The 23,826-nt window shown below is 35.0% G+C and overlaps 1 protein-coding gene across 5 annotated transcripts in view; it reads left to right on the top strand.

Moving 5' to 3' along the window:
- The window catches only part of Myh15 (myosin heavy chain 15), an 82,936-nt gene that overhangs the window by 20,110 nt on the left and 39,000 nt on the right, over positions 1 to 23,826 (top strand). For 2 of the 5 annotated variants that reach the window (XR_013436896.1, XR_013436897.1), the window contains exons 3-5: positions 2,784 to 2,917; positions 14,786 to 16,659; positions 17,798 to 18,325. Coding sequence is in view for 1 of the 5 variants with exons in the window: in XM_078044276.1 (XP_077900402.1) it covers positions 2,792 to 2,917; positions 14,786 to 14,956; positions 16,450 to 16,563 (411 nt within the window). In the remaining 4 variants the exon portion in view is untranslated. The remainder of the gene's footprint in view (positions 1 to 2,783; positions 2,918 to 14,785; positions 16,660 to 17,797; positions 18,326 to 23,826) is intronic. The other 3 variants (XR_013436898.1, XM_078044276.1, XR_013436895.1) reach the window with 3 other exon arrangements.

Genomic DNA, 23,826 nt, shown 5'->3' on the forward strand with positions numbered 1-23,826 from the left:
ATCAGCAGCTGCTGCAGGTATCACTATTGAATTGTAAGTATTTAATTTTTGTTGAAAGGATGATTGGCTAGTTACATGCAGTGAATATTCTCTTCTTTTTCATTATTAGGGAATGGATGCATACTGATCCCATTGGATACACTGTTCCTAGAGTTTTAAAAAATGTGCTGTCTTTGTATATGTCCAACAGCCCATGGGCCTCCTCTCCATCCTCAAAGAAGAATGCATGTTTTCAAAGGCTACAGACACGGCTTTCAAGAACAAACTATTTGATGACTATTTTGGAGAGTTTTTTTTTTATTGTTGGTTGTTCAAAACATTACATAGTTCTTGATATATCATATTTCACATTTTGATTCAAGTGGGTTATGAACTCCCATTTTACCCCATATACAGCTTGCAGAATCACATCAGTTACACTTCCATTGATTTACATATTGATATACTCATGTCTGTTGTATTCTGCTGCCTTTCCTATCCTCTACTATCCCCCCTCCCCTCCCCTCCTCTCCCCTCTTCTCTCTCTACCCCCACTACTGTAATTCATTCCTCCCCCTTGTATTATTTTTCCCTTTCCCCTCACTTCCTCTTGTATGTAATTTTGTATAACCCTGAGTGAGAGTCTCCTTCCATTTCCATGCAATTTCCCTTCTCTCTCCCTTTCCCTCCCACCTCTCCTCCTTGTTTAATGATGGTCTTCTTCTCGTGCCCTTCTTCCCTAGTCTGTTCTTAGTTACTCTCCTTATATCAAAGAAGACATTTGGCATTTGTTTTTTAGGGCTTGGCTAGCTTCGCTTAGCATAATCTGCTCTAATGCCATCCATTTCCCTCCAAATTCTATGATTTTGTCATTTCTTAATGCAGAGTAATACTCCATTGTGTATAAATGCCACATTTGTTTTATCCATTTGTCTATTGAAGGGCATCTAGGTTGGTTCCACAGTCTTGCTATTGTGAATTGTGCTGCTATGAACATCGATGTAGCAGTGTCCCTGTAGCATGCTCTTTTTAGGTCTTTAGGGAATCTCTCTTTTGACAATGTAAATGATAAAGCTTGAAAATCTCTGAGCTGCACAATGGACTTACGGAGAATTATTCAGTACTGTTAAATATTATTACATCACTCTGATTTAAAATTGAAGCACCCACACAACTTCGGATTACCTTCAAGTCATGTGCAATTTCCTATGTTAATTTATACACTTCCTCCTTTTTTGTTGAAATGTATGTCTTTCCAAAACTGCCTTTTCAGTGGTTGGCTTGAAAAGAACAAAGACCTTGATAATGCACTCAGCCAAAATCTTCAGCTGATATTTAAAATTTAGGTTGAATTTAAAGAAAAATAAAGTATATTTCAGTTCCACAGGAAAGGTAGTATAGACTTTTAGCACTTAAGAAATGAAATAGCCTTCCTACAAGAGCCTCCCATGTGCACAGAGATCAAAGATCTCAAAATGGACTCTGTTACCCCAACTCAAAACAAGACTGCAACAGAAAGGCATGGATTTTTTTCCCCCTTATTTGTGCTTTGTTAAAGTCAACATTGTGTGAATGAGTGATTTAAATTGATCTTTTTAACAAATGCCAAATGTCTTCTTTGATATAATGAGAGCAACTAAGAACAGAGCAGGGAGGAAGAGCAGGAGGAAAAGATTAACATTCAACAGAGACATGAGGTGGGAGGGAAAGGGAGAGAAAAGGGAAATTGCATGGAAATAGAAGGAGACCGTCATTGTTATACAAAATTACATATAAGAGGTTGTGAGGGGAATGGGGAAAAAAAAAACAAGGAGAGAAATGAATTGCAGTAGATGGGATACAGAGAGAAGATGGGAGGGGAGGGGAGGGGGGATAATAGAGGATAGGAAAGGTAGCAGAATACAACAGTTACTAATATGGCATTTTGTAAAAATGTAGATGTATAACCGATGTGATTCTGCAATCTGTATTTGGGGTAAAAATGGGAGTTCATAACCCACTTGAATCTAATGTATGAAATATGATATGTCAAGAGCTTTGTAATGTTTTGTACAACCAATAAAAATAAATAAATAAATAAATAAAAATGAAAAAAAATTGATCTTTTTATTGAAGAGTTTTTTTTTTTTTCCCATAAAGAAATAGTCAGTATGAAGTAGTTATCTCCAAACTATGGCCAACAAAGGTTTCCAATGACCCTCACTGCCTCTTCTCATTTTTCCACTAATATGAAACCCCATTTTTCTACTTCTGGCCAGTGATTCTTGGTGAAACAGAAAGAGAACTGATTAAGAATAAAATAATGCTTCGAACTAAAAATGGCCTGCAAACTGTCCTAGATGTGCTCATAGTTCTCCTCATTGATATCCTGAAATATTAATTGTGACGACATTTACAGTAAAATGCCATTATAATTGCTAATTTATCTGAGTAATCACTATATATCAAGGATGGTTGGATCATTTAGTCTTTCTATGAAGGACTGATGATGTGAATTGTTTATGGTGGAAATAACATTTAATTCTTCCCTCTCTGTCCTTTTCCTTCTCTTTTCTACCTTGTCCCCCTCTCTCTCTCTCCCATTACTTATCCTCTGTTTCCTCTCTTTTTCTTTTTGTTTCTTTTTGTTTAACAATGTAAATGGTAAAGACTGAAAATCTTTAGGTATCCCATGGAATTCTGGGGCATTATTCAGTACTGTTATATCAAACTAATTTAAAATTAAAGTATAAAATTGGTGATTTTTAAAAAAAAATTAATGTATAATTTCCCAAGTTAATTCATGCATTTTCCCCTTTTGTTAGTGAAATACATGCTTTCCAGAGGTGGTTGGCTTAAAAAGGACAAAGACCTTCTTCATGAAATGGTGTACTATTTCAGAAGTCTTCCAATAGACTCCTGGCAAGCCTTTTTGAAAATGGCATCAGTGCCGAGAATGGTGAGTCAATCTCTCTTGTGTTTTCAGTGTCAGGGTAGAACTCAAATGTGCCTCAACTTTCACAAAAAAATTCATCTACTTGTTAGAAAAGTGGGTTGCAGTCTTTATATATCAAATAAATTATAGTTCACAACTATGGAGAAATCTTTAAACCAAACTTAAGATGTATGGAACAGTCAAATTATATATGTATTTGTATATGTTCCTCAAGAACCTTGTAATTCTTTTCACAGAACTCTGTACACTTGAGGTTATTGTAAGCTCAGGGACTATGTTTTATTTGTTCAACTGTAGCCTCTAGCATGTAGCAAATGCCTTTTTAGGAGGCATTCCATAAACATTTATTGACCACTGACAACTAATCTTGTTTAGTAGTTTGTCATTCACAATATACGTTCAGATACATTATCTTATTTGTTGAATGGACCTTTTCAGATATATACAGAGAAGACTCTCCCCTAGTCTTACAGGAACAAGGACTGAAGAGATGAGTAGCATCTTCAATTTTATGAGTCTACTAAATGGCAAAGTCTAAGTAGAAAGCAAGACTTCTGTTTCTTAATCTGTGTCTATTCCATTCTCACTGTTGTTACTGGGTTGCAACAGTACATGTGGGGATGGGGTGGGAAGGAAGAGGCTAGGTTGTAACATTCATTGCTTCAGAAATATTCATAGTAAAAATGGTAAAAAAATGTTTTATTCAAAGTCGGTTTTTAAGGAAGGTAGTGGGAACTTGTTGATTTGAATATCACGTCTTTGAAATCCCAGAGGGTGAGCAGAACTTTTTTTTTAATACCTTTATTTTATTTATTTTTATGTGGTGCTGAGGATCAAACCCAGTGCCTCATATGAGCTAGGCAAGTGCTTTACCACTGAGCTATGACCCCAGCCCTTAAGCAGAACTTTTAAAGGAGAAGTAGGGGAGAAGAGACACAGGCAGGAAATGCACATATGCAAATTTAATTGGCTTGTGCTACACAGGCCTGTGGAGGGGGCATTCTCTGCTGCCAGCTTCTTGACATCCTTGGGGCCTTGGAGGGATAGCACTTCAGTTTCTATTCTCAGTAGGATGTTGCTCCAAGTTCAGGGGAAGTATCTCAAATTTTGGCTGCTTCTCTGTGTCCCAGAAACAAAGAGAACAGAGAGATGAACAGGTCACAAGCGTTTATGATTCAAGGAACATGTCTGCATAATTATACAATGGATTTGAAATACTGAGCCCAAATTAACCTTGCAGCTGGACTATCACTAACTACAGAAGGAAGCTCTACAAAGGTCACAGATTGATAGCTTCTGAGCAGAACCTGTCCTTCCAGCATGTTTTGTTTGACCCACACAGCTTAAAAACTCAAAAGATTTGACATGTACCTGTGGATTCCCCTTCCCTGTTTTTAAAATGGAAATTCTGGGATAATAGAACTTCTGGCTAGCCTGGTTTCAGATTCCCTCATGGCAGTGGGGCAGGGTGCACCAGCTATTCTTTAAATGGGGCTCATACTCTCACTTCCTAATGTCCTCAGTCTCCTATTATCATACACCCAGCTTCCTGTGAACTCCTGGTCTCTATAAGGCTGATTTGGGACTCTTGACTGCCGGTGGTCAGGGAAAGGAGAAAGGAGTTAGAGCACATGACGACACAATTCAGGAGCATGCTTAAACTCCTCTGGGCCTGCTTCAGGAGGTGTTTGAAAAATGGAAGCTCTTGTGTTTGGATTCTGCTAGTCATCAGGCAGTAGAACATTTGCCGGATTCTAATAGCTTCTCAAGTACCCCTGAGAAGTCTGTTAGGTAGAGGCCACATAAGCTTATGGCTTCCAGTTGAGTAGTTTTCTGATCATAAGAGGTCAGAGAATGGTTGGACTCGGTGGCACATACCTGTAATCCCAGAGGCTTGGGACGCTAAACCCAGGAGGATCGCGAGTTCAAAGCCAGCCTCAACATTGGTGAGGCATGTGCTGTGTTCTATTAAACTAGAAGAGAAGATATTCTCCAGAATATCCTTTTTCTTTTATGTTATTCTTTAAGCAATATAAATATTTACCTTTGAGTTTCTAACTCAGTCACACATTTAATTGCTCACATAACCATGTTTTCTCCTGAAGAATCCAAGTACTTTAAATTAAATTTATAGTTTTTTTAAACTTTAATGGAAAGTGATATTATTATTTGTTTGTAGATGGAGAAACTATAGTACAAAGAGGTTAAGCGATTGATTTAGAAGACTTGGGACCTCTACAAAGGAAATTAGCAATTATATGTACTTCAGAATATATCTCATGCTCAGAGAATAATTTTTTAGTTTTTCATGTTCATAGCAGGCCCATTTTCTCCAGGTTACCTATGGATCTATCATTACTGTTGTTATACATATTAGTGAGTTAGTAGTACACAAATGTTTGTAGGACAGTTTGGCATACAATAGTTTTTTTTGTTTCAAAACAAAAATAAAAATAAACTTATTTATTAATAATTCATGCAAGTAATTCATAGATATTACCAAAAACATAGATGATATAAAAAACTAAAAAGAAGAACACAAGTATTACCTATAATTTCACATAGGTAGTACTGTTAACATTTTGGTAAATAGGTCTCCCTATTTAGATTTTTTTTAATGTTTGCTCACGTAATCATATTTTCTCCTGAATAATCCAAGTAATTTAAACTAAATTTATAGTTTTTTTAAACTTCAATGGAAAGTGATATTATTATTTGTTTGCAGATGGAGAAACTACAGTTCAAAGAGGTTAAGCAATTGACTTAGAAGACCACTCATGATACAACTATGCTTAAAAACACATATATATCCTCACAAAAATAATGTATAAAATGCAGGTTTTGTAACCTACTTTTTCTCTTAAGTCCTGAAATTCTTTTTATATTAATTATATGAAACCACATCATAATTTTAAAAGTTAGAGTGTATCATTGTATGCACATTCTTAAAATTTTAACTAGCCAAACTTCTACTGATGAACACTTGTTTATTAATTTTTGCTTCATTTTTTGTTGTTGCAGTGACTAAATAGTGATTCAGTGAGTATCTTTGCACAGTTATGTGTTTAAGGAACAATGCCATAGATAGACATTTTGTTTTGAAACAAATATTTTTGAAGATTATACTGCCATTAATTTCTAGAACTTTGATCAATTTGTTTCCATCAACAAGGTCTGACACTGTGAAAATAAAAGAGTTTTTAAAAAAATGTTTTCTTCAATTTTTTTTAAGCTATAGAATTTGGGGAAAAGAAACACAAGAAAGGAGCTTCATTCCAATTGATTAAACCTCTGCATAAAATAAATTTTAATTGTATCTACTTATATATTAACTGCTTCACAATCTGTGTATGTTATTACTCATTTGAAATTTCACAACTGTGATTAGGATAAAGTATCTGAATTTGACCAAGTTTGAAAACCTGAAGATTTATTAGTATTATTAAAGGCTTTAGAAGAACGCTGTTGGTGCCCTATCTTGGTCACCTTTATCAGCCAGTACCCATCTTCCAGCTGATATTAATATTGGCTCATAATATATCTGAATTGCCAGGATTGCCCTTGGCCAAATGGGAAGCTAAGCTGTATTCTTGCCCTGTGACAGACTTTGGCCTCTGCCTCACCTCAAAAATGAACCATTTGAGTGCAATTGGTGCATTTGTACTCACGGGTCCTGCAGGGATAAGCCTAAAGCTGAGTCCGTACCATTGCCTTTTCAGTTACCCTGCTGTACCCTGCATCCCTCACTCTCCAAATAAATCTCTCAAATCAGAATCCTGAGATTCTGCTTCTAAGTTGTAAAAGTTTTCTAAACATAGAAAACTTGAGAAGTGCATTTTTCCAAGCCATTTTGTTGTTCTGTCATAAATTATTGCCATCAACTTCTTCCCAGTACTAATATCTTCTCTTTCCCTAATAATATCTATTTCTTTAGTTACGAACTTTTGAGCTATAGTTACTTTTTGATGAATTAGTTGTGGTAGGATAATGAAGTAATAGGTAATTGATGGTGGATATATGTTTTTTAATTTTCAAAACAAAAAGTTTTTACTGACAGTAACTACATGGATCACTTACTTACATCGGATTTGAAGATTCTCAGCCTTCTCTTTGGAAGTTTAGTTCTCTGTGGCTTATCTGATAAACACTTATGTCTTCAGAGCACTAACCACCCCTGGAATGAGTGGCCAGATGTTGATTCTGGTTTCTGAGGTTCCATGGTATATTTTAACAATATTTACATATTTTAACAAATGCAAACCTTCATGTTCACTCATGGTTGTATGTTTTTTGCCCTATTGTTTCTTACCTGTTGTATTCTAGGTTTTTTTGTTTTGTTTGTTTTTGCATGCATGACCTCAGGTATACTAGATAAGTACTCTACCAGTGAGTTATACCCCCAGCCTGCACCTAAATTTCTGAGTGAATCTAGGGATGCACTCCTTCCATCTAGTAATAAATTTAATTTGCTACCTCAATTTTGGAGCAATTCTATTAACTACTGCCTTCTATAAGTTGGCTCTGATTTCAACCGGTTTTTATGAAAAGCTTCTTGATTTAACAAAACACTTGTTTATATGTACTTAAAGGGGATGGATGTGTTTGATCTTAAGGAACCTTACCCACTTGTTATAGATCAACTGTTTCTGTCTATGAAAGGGATTAGGGTACAGGTGTACAGTGTACAGCTTACGTTTACTATAATCCTAGTCACAGGCATCACAGCAGGCCTTTGTGTCAGGAGTGTTCTTTGTCCTATCCCCAAGACTTGATAAAAGGTTTTTCAAAGGATTCTATCAGAGATTGCAGGGATGGCTCTAATAGGTTGTGTGTGTGTGTGTTTTTTTTTTTTTTTTTTTTGGTAGATGGACACAACACAATGCTCTTAATTTTATGTGGTGCTGAAAATCGAACCCAGGTCCATGCCTGTCCTAGGCAAGCGCTCTACCGCTGAGCCACAATAGCCCAAATAGGGCTTCTTTTAATGAGAAAGAGGTGATAAGAGGATGCTTCAACTTTAGAATAAAACTTAGGCACTGTCAACATAATAAAGGGACAATGAAGACCAGGATGTGTCCAAGTTCTTTCTCGGAGAAATTGTAAACAGAATTCTAAGGTTTTACCCATATTCTCCTTTTTTCCATCTCCCCCTTTTGTAGCCACCTTCCCCTCCTACTTGGAAGCTTTCCTTTTTGTTCCTATTGCCCTCTCTAACTCATTTTTGGTTGGCAAATGGATAATGAAAGCAAATGAAAGAGAATACAAAGATAAAAAGAAAGGGAGGCAGACCTCAACAGATCAGCAATGCTTTACTAAGTAAAGAAGGGGCACATTTTCAAGGAGAAAATTGCAGTGGGCTACAATAAGGATGTGAGTTTTTTTTAAATATTTATTCTTAAGTTTTAAGTGGACACAATATTTTTATTTTACATTTATGTGAGCTAAGGATCAAACCCAGTGCCTGGTGCATGCTAGGTGAGTACTCTACCACTGAGCCACAGCCCCAACCCCAGGGTCTGAGTTTTATAAGGTGTAGCAGGGACAAAGAAAGGGAGGAAGTTTGTTGGTCACTGATGGTGGACTCTTTTAAGGCAGGACAGGAAGGCAGGTAGGGGAGCAGTTGTAGATAACGGAAGTTCTCTGTGGCCTATTGTTCTCCCTTTCTCCGTGGGGGTTGTTATTTTCTATATCCTTCAGATAAGATACTAGCTTTTTACATCATAGCAGAAAACATATCTTTTCCCATCATGTAGGAGTATTTGCTAATAAAATCTTATCTAACTCTGAAGTCAAGGATTTGTTCCATGTTATAGGAATTTTAGGTAAATCATATTTAGACTTCTAGATATTAGGATGGGTAGTGTGAGCACCATCAGGCTGTAAGTGATCTCCTATGACCTATCACGTAGAGCATATCAAATTCATATACTCTTTAACCCAAGACAAAATTAGGACAAAATCGGGGTAACAATTTTGAGGAATTTACCCAATTTGACCCTTTTTTTCCAGGTGTAATCAACTCTTTCTTGATTCTACAGCACCTGTACTACAATGGTGTCTTGCAAGGGATTAAGATGTGCTGTGTGGGCTCAGTTGTGGCTCAGTGGTAGAGCACTTGCCTAGCATGTGTGCGTGCGGCAGGGTTCAATTCTCAGCACTGCATATAAATAAAATAAAGGTTCACCAACAATTAAAAATAAATAACAATAATAAAAAGATGTGTTGTGAAAGTTTTCCAAACCAGACTGTTACCTGGTTATTTTAAAGAAAAGTATAAATATATTCTACAATATCCAAGAAGCCTGAGGCATCCATTCTGTTTTCCACATGTTTAGGCACTATTGTTTGTTTGATGGCCTCCAGACTAGAGATAGATATTTGAATGGTGGTAAGATATATCATGACAAAGTTCCATTATTATTTCTCCTTAAATCTGATGTCCATGTAGCTGTAACATTCTCAAAATGTTATTAATGGATAATGTTCCCACACTGAGAAGCAATATATGTAGAAGAAAGATACAGAGCCTGAATTTAATCTCTGAATGTTATTCAGATTTAATGGTAGCCACTATCTAAGCAGACCATTGCAGGAGAGCATCTTTCCTTTCTATTTGCTGAATTCTGAAAGTGTAAATTATAGTTCATCAACCCAATTTGAGAAAAGTATGGTAGATAAAGTATCTATCTAGGAAATAAAAGGCATTTTTCTTCTTCTCTACCAACTCATCACAGGGTAAGGAAATTTTGGAAAAGACACTTAGTGTCTCTGCTTTTAAGTTTCCTTATCCATATGATAGAGACATTTATGTTTGCTTCCCTCTCTCTTTCCTTTCAATCCTTTTCTTCTTAATCAGCATACAATCAGATGATGTTGAACTCAAAGCACTATGAAAAATATAAACCATTTTCTCAAGGGAAGGGGATCATTGCTTGAACCTTCATTTTTTGTTACCATGAGTTTATGAAAATTGAACATATTGGTAGTAGACATAGACATCTATATCTCCTTTCTTCTCACTTGACCAGATGAATTTTCATTTGAATAATACAATCCCCTGATCTTGTTTCCAATTAAATACTGCATTCTGAATTCAAGGACCTTTTCAATGAGAAAGTTTCTGAAGAGCAGAAAAGCAACCAAAGAACTTCTTGGCTCCTTGTAGACCACACCCAGTACCAACTTGGAATCACTAAGGTCACTAGAAAATTGCAAAGAATGCATTTGAAAAAGAGTAGGAGGGGGAAAATGTGCATCTTAAAATATCTTTGAATATTCAGTTATAAGGCATTTTTAGCCTATTATAATACTATAAAATATAAGGTACTCAATTATAATATAAGGCATTCTGTAATAGAAGTAGAGCACAGTTCAAAGCTTCAGTGCTATTTAAGACAGAAAATTCAATGCTTCTTAAACCTCAGTCTTGACAACATTTTTTTTCATAATTTGCTATTTAAGCAATTTGTGCCAAGTTATGATATTGAATCAACCTTACAGTGGTAGAAAGTATGTGTACAAATCAAAGCAAGAGAAAGGTGAGCCAGATTTCTAGAGTTAATTGCTTGTCTCTATGAACTGATTCATCTACTATATTCCTTTAGGGAATACATTTTTGAATACTGTCTGAATAATTTAACAACTTTAATGTCAACCCCACTATTTAAAAATAAAGTTGACCTAAACCAACTTCCTTAAATATGCTGCTCTAAAATCTACTTCATTTAAGAGAACTACATATTTGGGAAACCTTTGACTAATAGATTCAGTCTTATCTTGTAGTCAATATCAAGTTACTCCTAATGACAACCATATAAGGAATAAATTGTTTGAAGGAGAATAGTAGGTTCCAGGTTGAAGTACTCCCAGAAAAAGAATACTGTAGGATATATTTAAAAACTGTTATTTTACTCTTAACATTGGGAACCAACGGTTGGGAATTGGGGATATGGCTCAGTGGTAAAGCATCTGTGGGTTCAATCCTTGGTGAAAGAAAAAAAAAGACAGAATTTTTATAGAATGGGAGAAAATACTTTTAAATTCTAGAAATTCTTCACCCAACTAGGGATTCATATTCACAATATAAAAGGAACTAAAAAAATTGAACACACACACACACACACACACACACACACAAACATTTTGAAAATGGGCTGAAGAAGTAAATATACACTCTTCAAATAAAGACATTCAAATGGTCAACAAGTATATGAAAAAAGTGCTCAATTTCACTAATCATCAGAGAAATGCAAATAAAAATCACAATAAGTTATCTTACTCCAGTTAGAATAGCTATCACCAAAGGACAAATAATAGCAAGTGTTGGTGAGAAGGGAAATCTTACACACTGTTGATGAGAATGTAAATTAGTACAACCATTATGGAAAACAGTATGGAGATTCCTCAAAAAACTCTAAAAGTAAAAAGAACTACCAGATGACCTAACAATTCTACTCCTGCATACATATTCAAAGGAAATGAAATCATTGTACCAAAAATATTTGAACTCCCATGATTATTGTAGCACTGTTCACAATAACCAAAACATAAATTAACTCAGATGCCCTTCGGTAGCTAAATGGATTAAAAAACTGGCATATTTAGGCATATTTATGCAATGGAATATTATTCAGCCATGAAAAGAATGAAATTTTGTTATTTACAACAACATGAATGGAAATGAGGTCATTATGTTAAGTGAAATATATGCCAGAAAGAAGATAAATTCCTCATGTTCCCATTCATTTGTGGATACTAATAAATCAATCTTGTAGGAGAATGGAATGGAAGTGTTCACTAGAGGCTGGGAAGGGAAGGTGCAAAGGAGTAAGGGAGGAGAGGCAAAAGTAAATTCAATAAGGGATACCAAAACACACAGTGGAGAAATTATTTCTTGTTCTTCTTTAGCTCAGTAGGGTAACTATTGCTTAAATAAATCTTTGTATTTTAATTTCATTTTTACTTTCCTCACTTTAACTCAGCTATCATCATTTTTAATTTGTTTTAATCTCTGTCTCTGTTTTTTGTTTTGAGGTCAGTAGAATAGGGGAAGGAGAAAGGATGGGAAAAGGGAGGAACTACAGAATAAAAATAGCCACGTTGCCAGTAATCCCAGTGGCTCAAGTGGTGAGAGAGGAGGATCGCCAGTTCAAAGCCAGCCTCAGAAATGGTGAGGTTCTCAGCAACTCAGTAAGAACCTGTCTCTAAGTAAAATACAAAAAAAAAAAAACAAAACAAAAAAACAAAACAAAACAGGCTAAGTATGTGGTTCAGTGGTTGAGTGCCTCTGAGTTTAATCCCTGGTACCCAGTAAATAAATAAAGAAATAGTATATCTGTGTTGAATTACCATATGTCTCCATAAAGGTGCACTAATATTATGTCTCAATAAAGACAAAACAGTAATAGCAGCAAAATGGAATTTCTCTTCTTATCCCTTTTGTCTTCCTCTGTTTTTTGTCTTTCTCTGACTTTTTATTGTAACCTTTAAGATTTTGTAACTTGTTTAGAGTTGACCAAATAAGAGGGACAGTGAAGTCTAAATGTGAGATAAGTTCAGGTTAAAGCTGGAAGTATATTGAATGTTGGACTCACAAAAAAAAAAAAAAGAGTGTTGAATGAATAGCTTTGGGTTTCTGGCTTTTGTTTGAGTACATGGGTTGTCACTATACATATTCTTGATAGGTGTTTGGAAAAGATGAAATAGGTGACCTAATTAATGTAATGGAACAGTGTAAGATGAAATGGTAATGAGTTCCCTTAGCATTCAATTTTGAAGATTGTGTTTCAGCTCAACAAAGTGAAAAATGATACTCTAGGTCACAGTTCAAAGAATTTCAGCATTTTAAAAATGTGTATTTTCATGAAGTGGTAACTTTATTGTAAAATATTTTCTTTAAATGGATCTATGTATATTTGAAACTTCACATATGATAAAGGTGGCATTTCAGATTAGTGGTGATGGGATAGAATCGTCAATAAATGGTGTTGGGATTCATTTCTTGAGGTAAAAATTAAATTCTCACTTCACACTATTTATGCATACAAAATCCAGTTGTAATAAAGAATTTAATGTAAAACCAAAACCATACCACCATTAGAAAACATAACATTATTTATTATCAACACCCAAGATATGGAAATAACCTAAGTGTCCATTGGTGCATGAAAGCACAAAGAAGGTGTGTTATATACATAAAATGGAATATTACTGTCCTTAAAAAAGAAATGCTGCCATACATGACAACATGAATCAACCTAGATGACATTATGCTAAGTGAAATAGCCAGTCACACAATGATAATACTACATGATTATATTAATATGAGGTATTTGAAATGACCAGACTCATAGAATGGTGGTTTCCAGAGGCTGGGAGGAGGGGGAAATAGGGGCTGTGGTTCAATAGATATAAAGCTATAGTTATGAAGTTTAATTTCTAGAGCTCTTTTGAACAATATTGTACCTATAGTTAACAATACTGTATTTTGAACTTAAAAAAATTGTTAAGGATACATCTCATATTTATTGTTTTTATTACAGTTAAATAATAGAGAAAATATAGGTGATAAGTCTAAGGAAATTGAGAGTTGATCAGTTCTCCTCAAAGCCCAAAGAAACTGGTTGTTAAATTTGAATACATCAAATTTTTAAACATTTATGTGGCAAAAGCCAACATAAATAAATCAGGGACAAATTATAAAATGAGGAAACTATTTGCAGCAAATTATCAAAAACAAATATTATGAATATTAAAAGAACTGGGCTTGGCGGTTCATTCCTCTCATTCCAGTGACTTGAGAAACTGAGGCAGGAGGATTGAAAGTTTGGGCCAGCCTCAGCAACTTAGTAAGGCCCTCAGCAACTTAAAGAGACCTTGTTTCAAAATAAAAATTAAAAAGACTGGGGATGTAGCTCAGTGGTCAAAAGTGCCCTTAGGTTTAATCACCAGTGCTCAATAGCAGCAACAACAACAACAAATCAATTAACAGTTTGTCTGTAGTTGAGTAACTAGCTGAACAATCTGGTAGAATAAATGGGCAAAGTATAAACAGGCAGTTTCTTTGGTTTCTTGGCCTTTTGAAAAGACTAATAGTTGAAAAGATGCCTTCATCACCTGTTAGTGAAGATATTCAGAATAAAGCAATAAAATATTAATCTATTCTCTAATAAAAATTAGAAATATGCTAATATTTAGAGAAAATGGAGAGAAGTAATAACCTTACATTGCTATTAGAGATCAAAGGGCAAGGTTACTATATGTTTTTAAGCATGTACCTATACACAACCCAGCAATTCTCTGCCTGGTATCTACTCCAGAGAAACATTCTCAAGGGAGCATGTATACGAGCAGTGTTAATTCTCAAAGCAAAATAATGGGAAAAGCCTAAGTACTTTTAATAGGGAAGTTCACAAAATCAACTACAGGATGTAATGAAATACTATGTTATGGTTAATTGTTACATGAAGTAGCTTTGTAGGAACCTGTATAGAAACAACCCCAATACACTACTGTGCTAAGTACAAGTTACAGATCTGTACAAATGTATGAAACATTAAAACTTTCACAATAAAGAAAATGAAACTATTTCTACAAGTACATATACATGCATAAACACAAACATATGTTGGTAGTTAGAAAAATGTCTGAAAAGATTCACATCAAATGAATAATAGTTTTTCCCTCTTGGAATAATAGTTTTTCCCTATTACACAATGATTGGGTGTAATAGCCAAGAGAGCATCAGATGTAGATTTTATGTTGAATTTTTACAAAAGATCAAATTATGGATTGTTTTTTATACATTAAGAAATACTTAAACAAAATGTTTTTCATCCTGAATAATTCTAATTAGTATCTTTTTCCGAATAGCAAAGTGAAATGGGTCAGATGAATTCAGAGGTGGAGAATGAGAAAAGCCTGATGACTCAGCTTTGGAAGATGGTTAAAGAGCTTCAGATGATCATTTATCAAATACCGTGTGTACCTGAATTTAAACCCTTGGATGATGATAGGTATTTCAATGACAAATTATCTGCCAAGGTATCCATACCCTTAGCCAATTATAGACAGAAAATACCAATGATTAAGAAAGTAAATTGCATTCCACAGTTGTGTGACCTTAGAGAAAATTACTTTTTAAGCTTAAATTTCATTATTATGAAGACAATAGGAATAAGTAACTTCTTTGTTCAATGTTTGCTGTGAACAAGGCATTGTGCTAAAATTCTGGACATGTGTTTTTTTCTCATTAATCCTGAAAACTTTTGAATTAATATTATAAAACACAAGAGTTCTTTTAAGTGGTAAGCACATTGCATGACTGACAGTTTGCATTCATTGTTAGCAGTATAATTTTTATGATTATTCTTTGTGATTAGAAGGCAGTTATGCTGAAAATCAGTGTTTTTTTTAGCTACAGTGGACTGAAAACACTATTTGAAAATGGATAGCTATTTATAAGTTTTAGGCCATGTGGCTATTTTATATTACATCACATGTTATACAATAATTAAAGATATGTAAAGTAATTGCACACATACACACACATGCACATATTTATCCAGATGAGTGGTTTTCCTTTGGAACTTATTTATACCTTAGTAATGTAGACATTACTCAAAATAGTTTTGGAAACCTTTTTAATATTTCTGAAACATTTTGAGCCAAATGAGAAAACCAGTCTCATTGTTGTCACACGTGATCTAGAGAATTGATAGTATACTTAGTTGGTGTGATCTAGATATTATCTTTCTTTAAGTCATAATATTATTATTTAATAGAACATTATAAACTAGACTATCCTTTTTTTCCCTATTGTAACCTAGCCTAATTACTTAAGGTAATGTCAATAAACATCAGTGGCTTCACTGTACTATAATACAATGATGTTATCAAGATTTGTAGAGCTGTTTGCTCCTACATTAAAATAATTAGGGGCTCTTATCTCTAGTTTTATTTTTCCCTAATCATCCTAATTCTAGTAGTATCAGACATCTATTCATTTTAGTATTCATGATTCCTCCATCAATTCTAATTTTTCACTGCAAATCTCTCACTACTTGAAATCTCTTGTAGACTGGGAAACCAAGTAACCAAACTTGTTAGAAGTGTGAGTAAAATTAAACCCATGCTGTTTCATAAGAATAAGTTACTTGAACTTGATGTTCATTCTGTTGATCAAATTTTTGTAGAGCTCCTGATAATTGAGATTGTCAGGTAAGTGAATTCCAGATGAGTATGATTTTATTTGTAAAATTCATCATTTTTTTAAAAAGTAAATTGTCTTTAAAATTTTTTTCTAGTTATATGAAAGATAGTTTATATTCCTTTGGAACATAATCTTTACCAAGGTTTTTTTTTTATCCACATATATAATTTAATGATGTTGCCTATCATTATGGGCTAAGAGACCTGGAAGAACTACAAGTTCTAATTGTAAGGACAAAGGAAAATAAATATTTTAAAGCTCTTGAATATAGATATAGAATGTACCAAAAGAATCTGCTATAAGCCCAAATTATTTATTGCTCCAGAGTCATATACAGGATTTGAAAGAGGAACTGGAAGATGAGAACTCAAGTCAAGGTGCAAAGAGAGAGAGTGAGCTGACTTCACCTAAGACCTGGAAGACCTACATGAGAATCTAGAGGAGTAAGGAGAGGTTCCTTTGACTTAGTTGGACATGACCAAGAGACAGGAAACAAGGTTTCTTTCTGAAGGAGGAGGCCACACTGCATTATGAGGTAACTTCTGCTTTGGAAAATGAGATATGCATATAGCTGGCTGAGCTCTGAAGCCAGACAGAAAACCTACAGAATATCAAACAGAAACAAGAGTGATTTGCAACTAGAAGTGAATGACCTCCTGGCCCGTGTTGAGTCGATGGCTAGAGCTAAATTAGACTTAAATTCTCTTGTGGATTTTGGAACATAGAAATAGGTAGGAGAAGTGAAGGAAAAGAAAGTCAGAATGATGACTAGAGGTATTGGATAATGAATGCTATAGTTCTTGAGACTGACTAGATCAGGCCTAACCTTATTGGTCATTGTTAATATCAAACAGGATCACCTGAATGTGACCTGAAATGGTATCTGATGTTATAGGGATTCTAGTACATGCTTTTTATGGATCCTTCTGGTGATGGTATAAATAAATTTGATAGAAAAGCGAAGGCACTCTGTATCTTTCTTGAAGAATGACTTTGTGTTGAGAGCACTTCTTACAGGTGACCCAGATAATTCCAGAGCTTTTCTGAAGGAATGATAGATACAAACATCTTACTGAAAGGAGGAATTTTTTTTTTATGTCCTCTGGCATCTCTTTAATCAACTAGAACTAGAAGAAAGTTTTGTCACATGTTCTTTCTTAGCTGAGTCTATACGATGTAAGCTTCCATTTTAAATGGGTACTAACATCACAGATAATGCAATCCTAACTTCCTGCATTTGAAAGGAGCTTTGCTTTGTGTTAAGCAAAACAAAAAGCTTGTTGCTACAACTTCTACTGCTTGTGAACCAGATTTATAAAGTTATCTGAAAAAGACATTACATAATAAGAAAAAGCTTGATCTCCATGGACTGTGGTCAGAAAAGATGTAGACTAGCTTCAGAGATATATAAAGGTTTCTAAAAGATTCAATATTAATTTCTTTTAAAGTCCTTATTGAGTAGAAAGAAATCATCACACATACTAATCATGATTTGGAAAAAAATTACTTAACTTTTATATATTCTATTTTTTAAAATTATAAACTGGAAACCAAACATGTCATGTTAGCTTTTTGAATTGTAAGGACAAAGAAAACCATAAATATTATAAATCTTTTTAATATAGAGTATACTACAAGAATCTGTTATAAGCCCTAATTATTTATTGTTCCAGAGTCATATACAGAATTTGAAAGAGGAACTGGAAGATGAGAACTCAAGTCAAGATGGAAAGAGAGAGAGCACCAAAATTCAACATATGAATTTTGTGGGAACACTTTGAGATCATACCATTTTACCCCTGATACTATCAAAATTCATGTTCTCATAAGCCAGACTTATTCATTCCATCCAAACAGCCCTAAAAGTTTTATTTTATTATAGTCTTAATTCCAGCCTTAAGCACAGAGTCTCATTTAAATAATATTTGAGATCAGATATGAACTGTATACTCAAACTACAGTTCTTCCTGAAGCAAGTTTTCTTTCTAGCTGTGAGCCTGTGAAATCACAAAAGTTATGTCCTTCCCAAATGCAATGGTGAGACAGGCATAGAACAAACATTTCCATTTGAAAGGAAGAAATAGGAAAGATGAAAGGTGTGATAGTCAAAAATAAATCCCAAACTTAAAACAAACAACATTAAATCTTGAAAATTGGAAATTATCTTTCAATTCCATGTTCTGCCTTCTGGACACACTAAGGTGAGTATTGGAAGCAGTTCTCAAAATCTGGTTTTGCTGAGTACAACCCATGCAGTCGCTCTCAGGGATGGGAGTTGGTTGGCTGTGGCTCTTCCAGTCTGGCATTGAATACTGATGGTTCAACAGGTCTAGGGTTGTGGGTGGGTCCTGCTTATTGCCCTAATGGGAATTCTCTGAGGCAGCCCAGCTCCTGTGGTCTGAGGGGATCTCATGTCTCTCCTAGGCATCCTTTGAAATCTAAGTGGTTATAACTATGCCTCTACAGCTCTTGTACTCCATGCATCTACAGAGTTACCACCATGTGGATGCTATCAAGGTTTACAACTGCTTTCTAGAGTAGCTTTGTAAGCCACAGCTGGGATGGCTAGGGCGTGCCGCACTGGGTGCCTAGAGGGAGCAGAAACTTGAGATATCCCTGGAAAGGGAAGTACCAAAACTTTGAAGTACCAGGAGCAATCTGGGCCTTTTAAAATTGTTTTGCCCTCCAGGCCCTGGCATTCTGGATCTGTGTTAGGGCAGCTACAAATATCTCAGAAATGAATTTGGGGATTATTTGTCCATTGTCTTATTAAATAGCATCTAGCTTCTTTGTATTCATACTAATATTATTGAATGCTTGCTTGGTCATATCATTGATGTTTTTCACAGTATAATTACCATTTATAATCTGTCCAGACTGAGAATTCTTTTTTCAATCTGTAAATTCTCCTCCTCCTCCTCCTCCTCCTCCTCCTCCTCCTCCTCCTCCTCCTCCTCCTTTCCTTCTCCTTCTCCTTCTTCTTCTCCCAGACTGCTTAACTCTTCAACTAAACCCCTAGCCCTTTTAAAATTTTATTTTGAAACAGGGTCTTGCTAAGTTGCCCTGCCTGGCCTTGAACTGGCATCATCATTCCTCATCTTCCTGAGTGACTGGGATTGCAAATTTGCTTCCCTTTGGACTATAAATATTGTCTTTAATTCATTTCTCTTCTCACGTTTAACAATAAGATGTACGGAGAAACCAGGCAGCACCCTTAATACTTTGCTTGAAGATATCTTAGTTCATTGCTCTTAGGTTCTGCCTTACACAAGTATTAGGACAGGGATATATTTGGCCAAAATCTTTGCCCTTTTATAACAAGGATGGTCTTCAGTTTACTAAAAGGTGTGCCTTAATTCCATTTAGACATCACTGAAGTGGCCTTTACTCTTCTTATTTTTACCGGCATTCCGGTCATGTCCACATAAGTAATCTGTAAGATTAATTCTCTCTCTGCCGTCCTTCTCTTTTATGAACCTTCACCAGAATCACCATTCATAGCAATATAGGCTTTTTCTAGTATGTACTTCTAAACTTTTATTCAGCCTTTGCCCATTACCCTGTTTCTAAGCCACTTTCACATTCGTAGGTGTTTGTTCATGAGAACCCCACTGTGGTATCAATTTGTACCTTAGTCTGATTGTGTTGCTAAAACAAAATACCTAAGACTGAGTCATTATAAACAAGAAAAAGTTCTTTCTGATAGTTCTGGATTCTGGGAAGTCCAGGATCAGATCATGGCAGCTCTGGTGTCTAGAGAGGGATCCCTGCTTTAAAGATGATGCTTCTTACTGTATGTATTATTGCATGGCAAAAGGGCAAAATGTGAAAATGAATAAATGCTCTTTTGTGTCCCTTTTATAAGGTCACTAATCCCATTCATGAGAGCTTCCCATTCATGACTGAGTCATATCCTAAAGGTCCATCTCTTTTTTTTTGTTGTCATTAGCTCTTTCCATATTGACTAGTTTTCTTGAATAATAAAAGTCATGATGGTGAAAACAGGGAACACAGGAAATTATCTTAAAGTCCACTCTTAATATCACATTGTCAATTAAGTCTCAACAAATAAATTTTGGGGAAACATTCAGAACACAACACCCTATCAATTAGTTTAATTAGAATATAAATCTAGTGAGAATGGAGACCTTTCTTTATACTGTATCTTCTATATTCTGTATTTCCTAAGGATTCTGTCTTTCTCTGGGCACTGAAAATTTTTTTGCTCCTCTAGGCTTCATGTGTATCATATCTCACCCCAAGTAAAGCCCGAGAAGTCTCCACTCTCGCCAAACTCTACCTGCTTCTCATTCATCCTTAAGGACTTTTCTGTTCTGCAAATATTAGTAGGAAGTAATAAAATTCCCAAACTGTTGATAGCTCCTTTATACATTCAACCAATCATGTATGAATTCCAACATCCTCTAGACTTTTCTTGCTGCTCAAAAAATTCTTTATTCTTCCAATTTACTTCATCTTTTATTTTATACAATATCTGCCATAGTTTGAGCATGGATAGTATCCTGTAAAGGTCCCTGTGTTAAAGGCTTAGTTCCCAGGTTGACACTACTGGGATGCTATGGACCCTTAGGAGATAGGGAAGTCCTGTTGGCATGCCCTTGAAAGGGGATTATGGAGAGCCTACTTGACCTCTCTCTCTCCCTGATTCTTGGTTTGTGATATGTCCACATGTGCTCCCTGTCATTGCCATTTAGCCCCATCTCTATCAGAAACCCAAAGAGGGGCTGGGGCTGGGGCTCAGCGGTAGTGCACTTGCCTGGCATGTGTGAGGCACTGGGTTTGATTCTCAGCACCACATATAAATAAATAAATAAAATAAAGATCTATCAACAAGTTAAAAAAATTAAAAAAAAGAAACCCAAAGAAATGAAACTTCCTATTATTGGATCGGAACTTTTAGAAGTATGAACTAAAGGAAACTTTCCTCTTTATTAAATTGCCTTGATATTTCATTATAATAATGTGAAGCCACATTATTATACTTCCTCTTATTCTAACCTTGTTTTTCTCAATCCTTTTGTTTCATAAAAAACAAAAACAACAAAAAACCTTGTAAAACATCAAAACCATTCAGTATAATTTCTCTTTACCTTATACATTTTCTTATCCCTTCATTTTTTTATCTCATAGAATAAAATATTCTTATATATAATCATTATTCACCAATCCTAATAAACAGTATCAAAACAAAGGCATATCCTTAGAAACTGGTGTCTTGAGAGCAAAGCAAAATCTACAGTGTTCCATTTATCTCTTTCTGTATAAAAAAATCATCTAAGAACCTTGTCACTTAAAATAAAAATGTACTAAAATCCCTCTTGACTTTGAGGGTTAATAGAATCAGTGTGTATGGTTGCAATTAGATGTCAGTTGAGACTGGAGTTATTTGAAAGTTTCTCCATGTATGGCTCCTGGGCTGGGTAGATAGGTTACAGCATAACAGCCAGTGGGGAGCTGGATTCCTTAAATGGAAGTTCCGGGCAAGTATTCCAAAGACCTTGGCAGAAGTTGCAAAACTTTTTGTGACTTAGGCAATGATATAGAATGACTATGTTATTTCTGCTATTTATATATGACAGAGAGAGGGGTCTACCAAGAATATGAATATCAGAAGGTGTGGCTTATTGGGGGACTATTTTTGGAGGTTTTTTTTTACTACAAATAGGTTTATAGACCACCATCTGCTTACTCTTTAATCCCTATAATGTCCTTATTTCTTCCACTGTTTTTGAAATTGTCCTCTTAAATTGTTCTCTCAAAGATCAGTAATACTTTATTTCCCCAAATCAGCATATATAAAACCAAATCAACTGCCTTCTCCTGAAGCTGACATTTCCTGAATGTATCTGTCAATGGTACTGGTTATTCCCCTCACCCTGGCTCCAAGCCTCAGTTACTTGTTTCCTCTCTCATTCTTTGCAGTAGGCCAATTCTTCACTGTCTCTCAACTCCCATTCCCCTGAAGGTTTTAGCTAGACTGTAACAGTGGTTTACTAAATTATCTCTTTTTGCTTACTTTGTTCCAATCCATCCTATATAGTATCTGGATTGATTTTCCAAAAGCATAGCTTTATTGAATTATGTTCCTGCTTAAAAATGAAGTCTGAACTTCAGCTTTAAACATATCCTATGGCTGTGATCAGGCTCAACCTGCCTTGTCAGTTTTAGATTTCGTACTTTGATGCATGGACCTTCATTTCATCTAAGCTAAAATGCTTGCCTTCGACTGAATATTCATTTTTCATCAATGTGTCCTTTCCAAATTAATTCTCTACTCTTGAATGCTCATATTAAAATTTTACCTATTCCTGATTTCTTCTAGCACTTTGGAGTCCCTCTTGCACTGTTGCATTGTAGCCTTTAAGCATTAGTTAAATTGATAGCATTTCTATGGCAGAAACTAGGTGTCATTTATTCATGCTGACAGTGCTTTGTACATTTTGTGCACTCAATTATATGCAAAAGCATTAACTTTTACATATACCTCTTAGAGCTCATGTGTTCAATCACTTGTCCAAGGTCACATAATTATATGAAAGAGATGGTCCTCAAATTCAAATTCTGTGTGTTTCTTTTTGTGCCTATATTCTGCTGCTGTCTTACATATTTTTGGTGGAGAAATTAATTCTGTTCACTCTCATAAGCATATACACTGTTTTCTTCTGTTTAAATTATTTACTTTATCTTTTTCCAAATTATAATAGCAAGAATGCCAATACTCAGTGGTATAGTGGAAACTAAAGCATTTTCAAGAACATGTTATGCTGAAGAGAGACCCAGGGCAATTTAGAAGTGATAGGAAATCTCATAGTTAGTTTGATTATTTTGAATTCCCATTAGTTCCTGCATTTCTGGGAGGCAGCATTTTTATGCATCATTTTAAGAAGAATCTTTAAGATAAATATATATTATTCCATTATGTTGCTCTTCTTTGGTGTCAAATTTACTGTTTTTGTATGCTTAGGTTTGAAATTCTTTTGCATGCTATAGGCCACCTTAAGATACATATCTGCATTATCTTTTGTAAATCCTGCTTATTAAAATTATTTATAAATTGAAAAAACAAAACTGCATTAGTGGTTAGCATTACCTGTGAATACCCACCATGTGAAGGTATATCTAAGGCTAGTCCCACCCCTCCTTTGCAGAGTCATGCCTCAGGGCAAATGCCTTTTCTGCCTTCAGAGGTGAGCTGACCACTCATAGATATGCAGAGCCCAGTGGGCCATCACAACTGCAAACTCTCCCCCAAAATGGGGACTCTTATTCCTTTTCTTGCCATTTACACACACCATTGACCATGTTGCTCTATGCCTTTTGATCTTTATAAACAGGTACATAGCACAGCATATTCAGGGTTTTAAACAGAAGTCCCATTTTCACACCTAGATATACTTCTCTTGGCTCCATTAAAGAGTCACTTATTATTGGTGACTTAAAATAAAGATGATTCACATAGTCATATTTTTATTTAATAACTCAAATTTGTGACAATTTGAGTCAATGGATACATCAGATCTTTCACATTTTCTTTGTTATCGCTATTTCATATGATACTTAAGAATCTAATATTTGCTTCTTTAAGATTTATTTCCTTTCCTTTAAAAATATTGCATCTTCATAGTTTTAGCTCAAATCCCAATTCTGACACTTACTAGCTTTCTGAATTTGGGCAATAGTC

Source organism: Ictidomys tridecemlineatus, chromosome 3, assembly GCF_052094955.1.
Source record: "Ictidomys tridecemlineatus isolate mIctTri1 chromosome 3, mIctTri1.hap1, whole genome shotgun sequence".
In the NCBI taxonomy this organism is placed as follows: domain Eukaryota; kingdom Metazoa; phylum Chordata; class Mammalia; order Rodentia; family Sciuridae; genus Ictidomys; species Ictidomys tridecemlineatus.